Below are 15,225 nucleotides of genomic sequence, written 5' to 3' on the forward strand. Positions count from 1 at the left end.
AATTTTCTTAGACGTAGAGAGATTAAGCACTGTAATTAGAAACCAAAGGTAAAGATTAAGAGCAAAACAAGGATTATCATGCAATGTAAACACATTCTGCTTACAAATGACATATCTAAAATCTGGTGCATAATAAAAGTAAGACTATAAAAATTTTGTGTTTTTTTAAACACAAAAATTCTAAAACACTTGTTTAGCTAGATTAATATCAGATGAAATACACTTTTAAGATAAGTGTTATCTATGACTGTGTAGCAAACTTCTCAAAACTTTAGTACCAATAATTGTTTATTTGGTTGGGAGCCAAATAAATTTTGTCTCAGACACTTTTAGTCTAATCTGGTAGCATTTTATTGACACAGCTATCTTGTGAACTTCATTTTCTTTTTACAGGATTACTTTTGAACATTTAACATTCTCACAGAGGAAATGTTCTTTTTAAGATTTCAGAGGCATAGGGATACACTTCAAGAGGTATCTGCTAATTTTTTTTTAAACAAAAAATACTTTGCTGTGTGTTTACTGAGTGGCAGATATAAGGATTGACGTGTTGGTAAAGACCTGTAGGGAGTTTGCTGAGAAAGTTCCCCTAGTGCCTTTTCTTGAAATAGCCCACCTATGTGAAATTAGCTATTTGTCTAGTTGTTTTTTACTGAAGGAAATCAGAGTTTACTATGATTCATAATATTTGTCTAGCTGTTTTTTACTGAAGGAAATCAGAGTTTACTATTATTCATAATAAATTAAATTGTAAGTATATGGTTTAGAGTCAGAGAGATCTAGGATTGTCTGCATTTTGTTCATTAGAATGGTATAAATTTTTTTATTACGGTAAAACACATATTTACCATCTTAGCCATTTTTAAATGTATTGTTTAGTAGTGCTAAGTGTATTCACATTGTTATTCAACTGATATCTAGAACATTTGTGTGTTGAAAATTAAAACTATGCCCATTAAATACTGATTCTCCTTTCTTTTCTCCCTTAGTCTTTTGGTCAATATTTTTCTTCGATATGTTTCTATGACTCTGACTACTTTAGATAACTTCATTTAAGTGTAATCATACAGTATTTGTCCTGTTGTGACTGGATTATTTTGCTTAGCATAACGTCCTTAAGTTTTATTCATGTTGTAGCATGAGATAGTTTTCCTTCTTTTTTAGGACTGCATAATACTCCATTGTATGTTTATTCCACATTTTCTTTATCCATTCATTTGTGAGTGAACATTTGGGTTTCTTTCACCTTTTGGCTACTGTAAATAATGCTGCAGGAAGCATAGATATATAAATATATCTTTAAGATCTTGCTTTGTATCCAGAAGCCAATTGCTGAAACATACTGTTTCAGGAACTACCATACTGTTTTCCATATTGGTTATACTATTTTATATTCACATCAACAGTGCTCAGAGGTGCTAATTTCTCCTTACCCTTATCAACACTTGTTATGTTCTGATATTTTGGTATGGTCATCCTAATGGGTATGAGATGATATTTCATTGTGGCTTTGATTTGTATTTCTCTTATGATTAGTGATGTTGAGCATCTTTTCCTATGCCTTTTGGCCATTTGTATATTTTATTTGGAAAATTGTCTATTCTAGTGCTTTGCTCATTTTAAAATCAGATTTGTTGTTGTTGTTGAGTCATAGGAGTTCTTTACATATTCTAGATATTAAATCCTTATCAGATACATAATTTGCAAAAACTTTCTTCCATTTTTTTAGGTTGACATTGACTGTTTCCTATGATGCACAAAAGTTTTTAAGTTTAATGCCATTTCTCTATTTTTACTTTTGTTGCCTGTGCTTTTGGTGTCATATTCAAGAAGTCATTGCCAAACCAATGTCCTGAAGCTTTTCCCATATGTTTTCTTCTACGACTTTTATAGATTTAGATCTCGTGTTTAGGTCTTTAATCTTGGCACCCTTGTTAAAAATCATTTAAACAAATATGAAAGACTTTATTTCTGGGCTCTCTGTTCCATTGGTCAGAAAAAACTCATAAAACTCAAAATTGTAGTGGAACCCATTAATGCATTTCTCTTGGCCTTTAAGAGATAGAAAATAAATGTTAACATTAAAGATCAAATTATTTATCAGCTTGCTTTACTAAAACTTATTGACCTTTGTATCTTATGAATGGATGCTACGTACATTCAAATGTCTATAGATATCTTTAGAAAATGTATGCAAAGGTAATCATCTATAGATCACAAGGAAAACACCAAAACAATTGTAAAAATAAAAATGGATAAGCCAAAACTCTATCGCAACATATTAAAACAATAAGGCAAAAATAATAAAATGGAAAAATTAAATACTATTATGAGTAACTTTAGAAAGGCAGATAAAGAACTATAGTTATAAATTAGAAATTAATGAATTCTATACAATCTTTTTAAAATTTAAAGGATATTTATTAATTGGAACAGGCTAGGTTGTGCCATGGTAAAAAATAACCCAAACATCTTAGTAGCTAAACAGTTTATGTTTCATTCATGCAAAGTTAGCTGTGACTCTCCAGCGCAGCTGTCTTCCATGTGTCGGCTCAGGACTCCAGAATGCTTAGATTTTTTGGCATTTCTATATTGATAGTTTTTTTTCCCCTAATTGTGAAGCCAAGGAAAGAACATATCAAAGAGGCATGAGCTGAAGTAAGGAAATATTTTTTTCTCAGAAGTGACTGATGATCACTTTTGCCCTAATCTTATTGACCAAAGTGAATCAACTGGCCATGCCTATCTTTAGAAAGGAAGTGTTCCTGAACTAAAAGAGCTCTGAATATTAGTAAGTAAATAAGAATAATTTCTTCCTCAGAGGATAGTACCAAAACTAAACACAGAAGAAATTAATATTCTTGAAAGAATTTACTGTAAGAAAAGCAAGAATGAAAAATATATAAATGGAGCTTTCGATTTAGTTTTAAAACTATAAAATAAGAAATGTACAGAGAACAGGCAATAATAAAAAGTGTAAGTTGATGATAAACAGAAACATTAAGATGGATAAGTAAATTCAAGAGCTGGTTTGTTGAAAAGAAAAATAGAAAGTATAATTAAGCAAAAACATGTTATAGTGTTAAAAAGGATTAAGATGATATAGATAATGGCCCTGGAGAAGGTTCATACAAAGAAGCACAACTTTGATGAATTCTCCAAAGGAGATAAGAGTTTAAATCAAATCATCACATTGTACATTTCCTGTTTACACAATGTTATATGTCAATGATATCTCAAAAGGCTGGGGAAAAAAAGAATTTGAATGGGTTGGTGGCCAGTGTTAGGTATAGAAGATAGTTTACAGGAAAATTCTTAAAAATGTTTCAGAAAGACACTTCAGAGGCTATTACAATTCTAGGACATAGGAAAAACATGAAATTAATAATTTTAGGTAGTTATTTACTAAGCAACATTCATTTGCTCCATTATGAAAAAATCTGAACAGGCCCTACTTTCTTAATGCTACAAACTTCTAAACAAAATTTTATATTAATTTCGATATTGTGTTAATAGAATATAACATTTTGATCAAGGAATATGATAATTGTTTAATATTAAGTAATATTAATAAAATATGTTACATCGATAGGTCAAAAGACAAAAATTATCATTTTGGTTTGCTTCGAAAGGCTTATAATAAATCGATATTATTTTTATAGAAGCTTTAATAAATAGGAAGATTTTTAAATTGGCGTTTCTCAACATGATCTAGAATACGCACCTAAAATGGAACACCACTTAATGATGAAATATTTGAGATTTTCCAATGAAAAATTAGGAGCAAAGTTCACATCCTTGATGTACCTTTGCTATTTAATATTGTTCTGGAATTTTAAAGCAATTAGATATTGAAAGAGCTTATTGGAATTAAGAGAAAATTAGAACACGAGTTGCATTATGACGTATCTGAATACAGTATCCAGAATCCCTTTAACAGTGAACCTCTCATTAAGGCTAGAATATTAAAAATAAAATGAATACTTAGCAAATAAACTTATAAAAATAAAAAATAGATCTTGCCTAACAGTGAACCTCTCATTAAGGATTATGCATATCTTTTTTGGTTTGCCGTTATATGTATTATTTTAGAATAAGTATTTGAAATTCCACATTTAAAAAAATTATGATTACGTTTTAATAATAATGATGCAAGTTGAGTACATTAAACATTGTTTAAAATTATGTTATTAAATGTTTCTAATATATAAATTAATTTATGTTATAAATCATTACTAATACATCATTATTAACTTCTCGAATTACAATTGAAATGTAGTTCTATCTCTATTTTAGAATATTGCATATTGTACACATAAAGGATATGTGATATGTTAATGGCATCCACTGTTTTAAAAGTAATTTATTTTTTTTCAGTTTGATTACATGGGCTCTGATATAAAGACTGTAACACAGAAGGTTATTCAGATAATTGGCTTTGTCAACACTGTAAGTTTAAAAAAACTATTTTGTTTATACATTTTATAAAAGTATATGTAGTATGTGTTGACGTTTATAGTATTTGGTTATGCTGTTGAAGAGTTTCCATAATCAAAATACTGAATTATGTGTCTTAAATGTATTTTTATAAAAGTAAAATATAATGTTTAAATTTATTTAAAAGTTTTTATTTATCTTCTCCTTTTAGATGCTTACTCAGTTAAAACTGACTGTTGTAATATCTTCCATAGAAATCTGGTCAAATAAAAACAAAATTTCTACTATGGGAAATCCTAATAATATATTATTTAGATTTTTAGAATGGAAATCAAAACGTTTCTTCCAACCTTATCATACTGCATACTTACTTGCGTGAGTATAGTAGTCTGTGTTTGTAGTTTGTATAGCATTAAAGAAATAATCCAAAATGATTTAATATGTTAATTTTGAAAAATAAGCATTTACTTAATATATACTGTATTCTACAAATTTGATAGACATGATTGGGCTGGGGAAAAAATTGTAAGTTAAAGTTCTTGTCCTCAAGAAGCTATTGTGAGGCGAGATTTAAAAACTTTTATCAACTGACATATTACTTGATAAAAATAAAGTGACACAAAAATATTGAAATAGCTAAAGGAGATTAGTTATGAGTGATACATTATAAATTTCTTGGCTTTTAAACATTTACTACCTGTTATCGCTACATCTTATCTCTCAGGATTAAGTCTTATGTTTTTTATTTTCTGATAACATGGATATATTGAATTGTTACACTATCTAGAATCTAATGCACAAAAAAATCTGTTCATTTTTAGTGGTTAAATAATAAGGAGGTCAAAGAAAATTGAATTTTCAGGGCTGTAAATGTAGAGGGAACCCGAATAAAAACTACAACCATTAGTGCAGTTGAATTTTGCGTAGCTATTAGGCCTTATCCTCATTATGTTTCTGGATGTTTATCAAATAAAGAAATTTAAAATTATATATTAGATATTCTTAACATTATAGATATGAGAAAAATCTACTTAAATAGCTTAATTTAAAGTAGCATGGTGCTTAGGACATTGTAATTGTTCAATAATGTTTGTTGCTATGAAAATTTTATCAACGATGAAATTATGAGGAAAGTTCTTATTTTTTTAGCTTCAAGAAAAAGCTTAGTTTTATAGGAGCCACATTTCCTGGACAAATATGTAACAAGAATTATGCTGCAGGAGTAGCTCTGGTATGTAATTATTATCCAGTTTGCTTTCATTATTTGCATGTTTCGAAATTTCCTAAATATTTTAAAATGTGAATGAACATATTAATTAATTTACTCATTCTTTAATAGTTTTTTATATTACTAATTTGAGCATAAAAATTAAACTATATAATTGCTTTAAAAATAGAACACATAAATTGAACTGATCATAATATATTATTTTAAAAAAAAACATGTTTGGCTTTTGTGAAATGTAAAGTGGTATGCTTATGTCACTATTTATTATATATTCAATGCACTTTTAATGTTAATTATTTAGCTGTTTTTCTCTCAAAATTAATAATTAGTATATATTGATATGTTTTTTTATTAAGGGACATTTATTATTTTTTTTCTGTTTTAAGGTAACTATTTTATTATTGCATCCAAGTCTTCATTATATGTTTGGGAGCAGCCTATTTGTAGAAAGAAATAGCTATCAAATATTCATAATCTATTGTTTTCTGAGGAAAGCGAGAATGAGCCCTTACTACAGAATGACATATTCCTTTTACCACAAGTTATATAAAAAATAGGAAAGGGAGCTAACTTGAGATGCTTCAGAAAAAGAAGTGTGCACTATTATTTTTGTACTGACCAGTTTGAGTATTGGTTGACTTTTAGTAGCATCTACAATGAAGCAAATTACCATTGACAGATTAGACATATTTAAAATGTATGTATTGGAAGATGATTGCCATGATAAGGTTAACTTTCCATTATCTCAAATAGTTACTATTTATGTGTGGGTGTCTGATAAGAACCTTTAAAATCTAGTATCTTAGCAACTTTCAAATATATGACACAGTATTTTTTTTATTAAATTTACTATGCTGTACATTGTATTCCAGAAACTGGATATTTATACCCTTTGACCACTTTCAATCATTCCTGCCCCACAGTCCTCAACCCTGTCAACCACCAATCTGTTCTCTGTTTCTGAATTTGGTTGTTTTAGATACTACACATGAGTGAAATGATATGGTATTTGTCTTTCTCTAATTTATTTTACTTAGCATAATGCTCTTGTTTCATTCATATCGTTTGTGTGTTTGTGGATATAATATGTATATGTCTATCTATAAACATTATCTATCTGTCTATATAAATATAGACATAAATATAAATATAATAAGGATATAAATATAAATATAGATAGATAGAGATACATATCTATCTATCTATCTTCACACATACATACATATATATCACAATTTCTTCATCCATTCATCTATTGGTGGACACTTAGGTTGTTTCCATATCTTGGCTATTGTGAATAATCTGCAATGAACATGTGTGTAAAATATGTCTTTGAGATAGTGATTTCAGTTTTTTCAGATATATACCAAGAAGTGGAATTGCTGATTTCTATTTTTAATTTTTTCAGGAAACACCAAACTTTTCTTTTTTTAATTTTTAAATTTCTTGGGGTGACATTGGCTGATAAAATTACATAGGTTTCAAGTATATAATTCAGTAATGCATCATCTGTACACTGCATTGGGTGTTCACCACCCAAAGTCAAATCTCCTTCCATCACCGTACATTAGAACTCCTTTACCCTTATCTAACTCCTCCCTCTTTCCTTCTACTATTAAACTGTTGTCGGTGTATATGAGTTTTGTTCATTTATCTTGTTCATTTGTTGCTTTCAATTTTATATCCCCAAAATGAGTGAAATCATATGGTTTTCAACTTTTTCTGTCTGGCTTATTTTGCTTAGCATGATAATCTCAAGATCCATCCATGTTGTCCTGAATGGCAGTATTTTGTCTTTGCTTATGACTGAGTAATATTCTACTGTATGTATGTACCACATCTTCTTTATCTAGTCATCTATTGAAGGATACATGGTTGTTTCCATGTATTGATCACTATTAGTAATGCATAGTCCTGAGAACATCAGTTTTCCTCTGTTCTCTTTTTTTATGTGTCTCAGTTCTTATTTTTTGTTGTTGTCGTGAATGTTACCATTAAGTTTATGTAAAGGAAAGTTTCATATGTACAGTAGTTTTTTCTTGTAATGCAGCTTATCTTCATTCCCCTTTGCAATTAATGCAAGAGTTAAGTGTATTTTACCCTATGCTGAATAAGGGTTTCTCATAGTTTTGTCTTCCTCATAGTTTAGTATCCTTTTGTCCTTTTGTTCAAGTAGAATAACTTCCTTCAGTATTTCCTGTAATTCAGGCTTTGTGGTGGAAAGTTTCCTCAGCTTCTGAATGTCTGCAAAAGTCTTTATTTCTCCTTCATATCTAAGGGAGACTTTGCTGGATTTATCATTTTTGGCTGATAATTTCTCTCTTTCAATAGTTTGAATATTTGATTCCACTCTCTCCTAGCTTGTAAGGTTTCTGTTTAGAAATTCTGATGATAATCTAATAGTATTTCCTTTACAGATTACCCTCTTCATTTCCCTGGCTGCCTTGAGAAGTATTTCTTTTTTTTATTAAAAATTTTAGGATAAAATTGGTTAATAAAATCCATTAGGTTTCAAGTGTACTAATCAATAGTATGACATTAATATATTGTGTTGTGTGTTCACCACCCAAAGTTAAATTTCTTTTTGTCTCTCGCTTATTCCATCTGCGTCATTATTAGATTTCTATCTTTGATATCACTAATTCTTTCCTCCATCTGGTCATCTGTATTTCTTAAGCTTGCTATTTCATTCTTTGTCTTTTTAATGAGTTCTTCATCTCCAGAAGTTCTATTTGGTTCTTTTTTAGAGTTTCAGCCTCATTGGTAGAGTATTCCTATTGTATCTTGATTTTGTTTCTAAGTTCTTAGAACTGTGGATCAGATTTTTTTTTTGCATCTCCTTTTTTCAGAAGTGCAGTTATGATTTCTCTACCATTTAAATTGCACATTTCTATATTTATAAGCTTATTTTCTGAAGATTTTTATTTTCTTTCTGAGCTTCCCTGTCACCTTGGTTGTTTAATAGACTATTTTTTGCCTAGGCATTAATGGAAATGTATTTACTTTAAAAAAGTTATTTATTTATTTAATTTCATTCTTTGATGTGATTCTTTTATTTCTGTTTTTATTTTTTAAAGAAACTTTATTATGTAGTTATTTCTCTTCAGCAGGTTGACAAGAAGAGATTTTTCTTTTGATTTCTAGGAGGTGGTGTCCAAGCCTCCTGGATCTCTGCTTCGTGGTTAAAAATGCCCTTTATTCTCTGGAGACATGTGTGTTACTAGGTTGCATTGGTTCCAGGGCTTTACCCTTGTGGGAGAATGTGAAGGGTGATGGGGGTTTGAGCATCTGAAAAGGCTCTGAAGTCCCGGGATTGTCCCTAAAGTCAGATGCAATGCTTTGCTGTTTCCTTCTGAATCAGCCTGACTGAGTAGAGGTGGGGTGAATTGGGAGAGGCCAGCGGTGTTTGTTGCTATTTTCCTTCTGGTAATACTGGCCCTCGAACTTCAGCTGCCTTGCTTTTATATCTCTACCCCTGTCACCCAGGTCGGCTGCAGTTTGTGTTTCAGTTCTGGTTGTTGCAGATTCCCCTGGGGCTTTGTGCTAGCTCTGGGATGGTATGGAGTAGGAGAGGGCGTGCTTTGGGACCGTAGGTAGAGGAGCCAGCCTCTGTGACTCAGCTTTCTGGCTGGCAATGGTGATTGCTAAAACACAGCTGTTGCCCTTCTGTATTAGATCTCTGCCCTGCTCTCTCCCCTGATGACTGGGCTCTGCTGCATGGAATATGCTGATCACTCAGGCAGGACCATTTGGAGCTTCTGAGAGTTAAAAAATAATCATGTAATCCCCCATCCCTCTTGTCTTGCGGGTAACTCCAGGCTGTAATCTGCAGCACCTGTTTCTTTTTCTCCTCCCTGCTCACATTATTCACCCACTTTCAGATGCTCACATTATTCACCCACTTTCAGATGCTCTGATCTCTTAGATGTGCTTGTGTGCAGGTTGGGCGTTATCTATTGGATTATAGGTGTTCAGCTTGTTTTAACTTCAAGGGAATCCCTCACACCGCCTTGCTTCAGACATCACTCTTCAAAAAATTGAGAATTCCTTCTCAGTTGTTAATTTTTGACAGTTTTCATAGAATGTTCCTTGGAGAAGGCCTTTTTGGATTGAGATAAATGGGTGTTCTGTGTGCTTCTTGGGGATCTAGGTCTTTTCATAGGTTTGGAAGTTCTCATTTGTTTGAATAGGTTCTCTGTTCCCTTCTCCCTCTCTTCTTCTGATATTCCCATCATTCTTATATTGCTCTTTCTGATGGAGTCAGATATAGTTCTCATAGAGTTCTTTTTCTTTTCCTTTTTTTTTTTTTTTTTTTTTTTTTTTACTCTGAAGTCTCTCTTCTTCCATCTGTTTCATTTCTAGATTTCTATCTTTGATATCATTAATTATTTACTCTTTCTGGTCAGCCCTATTTCCTAAGATTGCTAGTTCATTCTTCATCTGTTCTATTAAGTTCTTCAGCTCCAGAATTTCTATTTGGTTCTTTTATAAAGTTTCAGTCATTTTGGAAAACATTTCGTTTGTTTGTTGATTTTATTTCTGAGTTTGTTAAACTGCCCATTGAGTTTTCTTGCATTTCATTGAGTTTTTTCAGAACTGCATTCTTGAATTCTGTCATTTTTATCGTATATTTCCATGTCACTCAAGCAGGAATGCTCAGACTACAGAGAGTGCACCTGTAGCCTGACTCCTCCCCTCTCACAAGATCCACTGTGAGTTCTGGGCTGAATCTGTGGCATTCTCCTCCCTGTTCACTCCGATTACCTTAGGATGTTTTGATGTGCAGATCTCTAAGACGCGTTTGTGTGTTGGACAGGGAATCCTTTGTTGAATTATAGCTCTTTAACTTGTTGTAACTTCAAGGGGAAAGATAAGGGGGACCTCTTATGCTGTCATGCTTCTGATGTCCAATTCTACATTTTATATAATCCCATTTTTCTCTCCTCTCTTTGAATGTCAATTATATTTTTAAAAATTTTAAGCCAGTTGCCCTAGAATTTACAATATATATTTATAATTGATTTAGTTATAATCTAATTTGATTTAGACTAAACTAATTGAACTAAAATAGAAGAAACTAATCTAGTCTGAAAGATTTTTTAAGGTTACCTGGGATTTGTTCACATCAGGATGGAAAGACATCCGGACATGGAAATGACTGTCATGCAGGAAGAATTTTATCATACTAATAGTTCCCTAGAAAAAGAAGCATGCCATGCCATGCAGGGGCTACATGGGGAAGCACCAGGGTTGGTCAGGAAGCAAGGAAGGAAGGGGAAACCATGGGCAAGAACCACTATTTTGGTTTCCTTGGGAAGGAATGGTCAAGGCAGGGTAAGCAGGCCTAGGATTGGCTAGTCTGAAAAATTTCAGCAAATTCTGATGCATAGGAGCTATCCCTAATTGTCTGATGCTTGGCCCTGGTGTGATTTCAGCAGGTGGGTAATGACCTGGAGTATGTAAACCTAATAAAGGAGGTAGTAGGGTATATGGACTCTGGATTGATTGTTTTGTACATGGAAAGAGTACTTGCAGGTGAGTTTTTTTTTTTTTAATTATCTAAAGGAATTGGGTAACCTTAGGAGGGGCAGTTCTCTAGGTTTTGCAAGGCCTCAGATATCAAAGCATCAGAATACAGAAAATAAAAGATATCATTAAATCAATTAGCCTTGTTGATATATTATTGAATCTTTGGGGTAATAAAAGAGGAGACTTTTAGAGAATAGGGCATAAGATGTACTAAACAGCATAGAAAATGTTTTATTATGAGAGTAAAAAGGAGAAAGTTTAAGGAATCTTTTTAGGCCAGCCTATAACTAAATTTCCCATTTACACAATATTAGCTAGCAAAATAGATCTGAAATTTCTGCGGTCTCTAACAGTATTGTTGTGGAGTTATAAATTGTGTTTAAAAACTATACACACACATGTGTGTGTGTGTGCGTGTGTGTGTGTGTGTGTGTGTGTCCTTTTCAAGTTGATACCCACTCGAGTTAATGTAGGTCTTGTTTTTGTGGCTCTGTGGTATTATAATGATGCTGAGGCACTTGTGTAATTTGAATTATTGGGCCTGGACCTTGGAATCTTGACTTATAAATACCTTTTAACTCAAAGGACTTATGGGTGCACAGCTAAAAAAGTGATGTTGGCATCTTTGCCAGAGCCTGACTGGCACAGTTAAAGTCCAAATTAAGCATGGCTGGATCTAAAAGTGTCCAACAGTCTAATGTTTTGCCCTATTAGGTGATGAGAAGGCTTCTGTTGTAAATAGATTTTAAATCATATGACCTCATTTAGGTGTATGTTGTCAATAGGGTGTCAGATTGTTTGCATTTAAAATATCTGTGCCTGATATTGGGGCTCTACAATTAAGCTGTAGGCAGCCACTATGGGCCCTCTGCGTCAATTGATGGTTTGCTTAGTGACATGCAAGTGGGTGAGGTCTTTGGATTGCAGGATTTGTATCAGCCAAACTCAGTGGTATGTGAGCCCTAGCATTTGCCATGTTTGGTTGAAATAGTGGCTTACTTGGAAAATTTGGGGCTCCAGATTGCAAACCAATAAAAATACCCAAACTAATAGTAATGAGATCAACAGCCAACAGGATAATGTGTAGCTACATCTGACTGTGTGTGTGTGTGTGTACATATGAGTGTGTGTACTTGTGGTAGAAGTTTAGACCCAAATGGGTCCCATACCAGATTAGCAAATGACTGGACTGTGAGGAAATCTATGGTTAATGGATCTCAGGGGAGTATACATCCTGGACAGACCTCCAACTCTTATGAGGATGGGGCAAGATAAAAAAAAATATAAAGATAGGGGAGATGTAATTAAAGGTCCTCATATATAATTAATCTTTGTATACATGAAGACAAGATATAGCTCCTTTAAATATAGGAAAAGGCAATTGAGAAAGATTTTAGAAGTTGGCATGAGGTGCAAGTCATCCAAGACTCCTGGAATTAAGAGGGATTAAGACCTTGGACAATATGGACACCTATTTAGGGGTCCATTTGCTGGACTAGAATTTGAAAAGGAATTGTTTGAGGAGACAATTATATCTCTCAACTAAACCAGCTATCTGGGACCCATCAGGGACATGAAAATTATATTGAATGCATTTTTTAAGAGACCAGCATTGTGTCTTCTGAGAAGAGAAATATGTTCCTTTGTTATTGTTAATGATGTGTGTAACTCTGAAGGAGATAAGGAGTGTCCTCGTAAGTTCTCATATTTTGTCCTAAGAACTTTTTATCAAAAACTAGGATGAAAGATGGAGAGATTACTTGGGACCAAGAAGTCTTCCAATAAACGAAATTACTTTCTTTCCTCTGAAGGTGGACTGAAATGTCCAAAGCATCAATTGATTATTGTTTTCTACCTCTTAGTGGCTATAGTTGAAAAATAAGCAACCCTAGGCAATACGTGGGATAGAAAATTTAGAAACATCTTCATGTATCATGGACATCTTTTCCTCTCCTCTAAACAGTTCTTTACTTGCCACTCCTTCACAATGCTGTCTTGTTCCTTGTCCATCAGGAACCAACTACATTTTTTTTAAAGATTATTTTTAGAGCAGTTTTAGTTTCACAGCTAAACTGAGGGGAAGATGCATAGATTATTCATATACACCTTAACCCCACACATGTATAGACTTCTCCATTATCAATATCAATCACCATGATGATGATGATGATGATGATGCGTGTGTGTGTGTGTGTGTGTGTGTGTGTGTGTGTGTCTGTGTGTGTTTTACCAAAGATGAACCTACACTGACCCATCAAAATCACCCAAAATCCATAGTTTACCTTAGGGTTCAATCTTGGTGTACATTCTATGTATATATTTATATCTCTGTCATTATGGTATCATATAGAACATTTTCACTGTACTCAAAATCCTCTGTGCTCTGCTTATTAATTTCTCCCTTCTCCATCTTTAAGCATGAATCTTTTTATTGTCTTCATAGTTATGTTTTATCCAGAATGTCATATAGGTGTAATCATATATTATGTAGCCTTTTCAGATTGGCTTCTTTTACTTAGTAGTATGCATTTAAGGTTTCTACATTTCTTTTCATTACTTGATAGCTCATTTGTTTTTAGTGCTGAATAATATTCTGTTGGCTGAAATGTGTCACAGTTTTATATATACGTTCACCTACTGAAGGACATTGTTTGCAGGTTTTGGCAATTATGAATAAAGCTGCTATAAACATCTATGTGCAGAAATTGGAAGTGATCCAAAGGGAGAGCAATACCTACTGGGGAGTATTAGTTATCTATTGCTATATAACTGATTATACTAAAACTTAGCAGATGAAAACAATAGAGTTCTGTGGGATAGTCATCTAGGAGCAGCTTACTGGGTGAAATCAAGGTGTCAGCTAGGGCTGTAGTTATCTCACAGTTCAACAGAGGGTATTTGCTTCCAAGCTCAGTGATGTGGCTCTTGGAAGACCTTAGAAAATACTTTTCCAAGCTCACTCATGTGGGTCTCTCCATATGCCTACTTCATGATGTAATAGCTGGCTGGTTTCCCCTGGAGTAAGGAGAGTGTGACTTAAAATGCAAGGAGTCAGTCTTTTTATAACCTATTTTGGAAATGATGACCCATCACTTCCACTCTATTTAGTTAACTAGAAGCATGTCAATAAGTCCAGTTTACACACAATGGAGTCAGAATACGCAAGAGTATAAATAGCAGGAGGCAGAGATCATTAGGACCTATTCAACCCATTTTAGAGGCTGCCTTATACAAAGAAAATATAGAATTGGTTATTAAAAGATTAGAGGCATTTTGTTTAAAGTAATTTAAATAAGCAACACAATGTGGGGTTTAAGGCATATTTACTAGGATAACTGGTATTGTCATTAAGTAATAGTATTTTGTAATTAAACTTTGGTATTTACTTATCTATGTTTAATAAATCTATCATTCAAATGCCTATATAACTCTACTACAATTGTATCTATATAGATATCTTGGATGCATTAATAAGATTACAAAATGAGTTTTATATACTAATTTTTGATTATAGTAACTATTGTTTTTTTAAAATAACTGAATAGGACTCTCAGCTAAATCTTTTTCTTTTATTTTCCTTATATTAAGTTTCCAGAAGGTTCATCTTTGGAGTCATTTACTGTCAGCATCGTGCAGTTGCTTGGTCTTAATGTGGGATTGAATTTTGATAACTCTGATACCTGCTATTGTTCAGGAGATGTTTGCACAATGTCACCAGAAGCACTGTAAGATAATTTTCTATATGAAATATGCATATTCCTTAAATTTTTGTTTGTTTAAGAACTTGCACACTTATAGAAGTGACAATTATAGAACACTCTATACAACAACTACAGAATACACATTCTTTTCAAGTGTAAATGGAACACACACCAAAAATAGGTGCAAAACTTCCCAGGACTTCCCAGGCCTGGGGGAAAAGTCTCTTTTTCCTTTTTACCTTCCAGTCTGGCTTGTATTTTCTTTTTCTGTCCTGATTGAAAGCACCCACTAGTGATCAGCCAAATGAATTATATGATTTCAGTGATTCT

General features: G+C 32.7%; 1 protein-coding gene across 1 annotated transcript in view; it reads left to right on the forward strand.

Moving 5' to 3' along the window:
- Nucleotides 1–15,225, forward strand: part of LOC107501329 (disintegrin and metalloproteinase domain-containing protein 5) — a 94,739-nt gene that overhangs the window by 12,504 nt on the left and 67,010 nt on the right. Inside the window, 4 exon segments of the mRNA XM_036228745.1 lie at nucleotides 4,378–4,449; nucleotides 4,649–4,812; nucleotides 5,587–5,668; nucleotides 14,783–14,919. Of these exon segments, the coding sequence (XP_036084638.1) occupies nucleotides 4,378–4,449; nucleotides 4,649–4,812; nucleotides 5,587–5,668; nucleotides 14,783–14,919 (455 nt within the window).

Source organism: Rousettus aegyptiacus, unplaced genomic scaffold (assembly GCF_014176215.1).
Source record: "Rousettus aegyptiacus isolate mRouAeg1 unplaced genomic scaffold, mRouAeg1.p scaffold_m13_p_11, whole genome shotgun sequence".
NCBI lineage: Eukaryota > Metazoa > Chordata > Mammalia > Chiroptera > Pteropodidae > Rousettus > Rousettus aegyptiacus.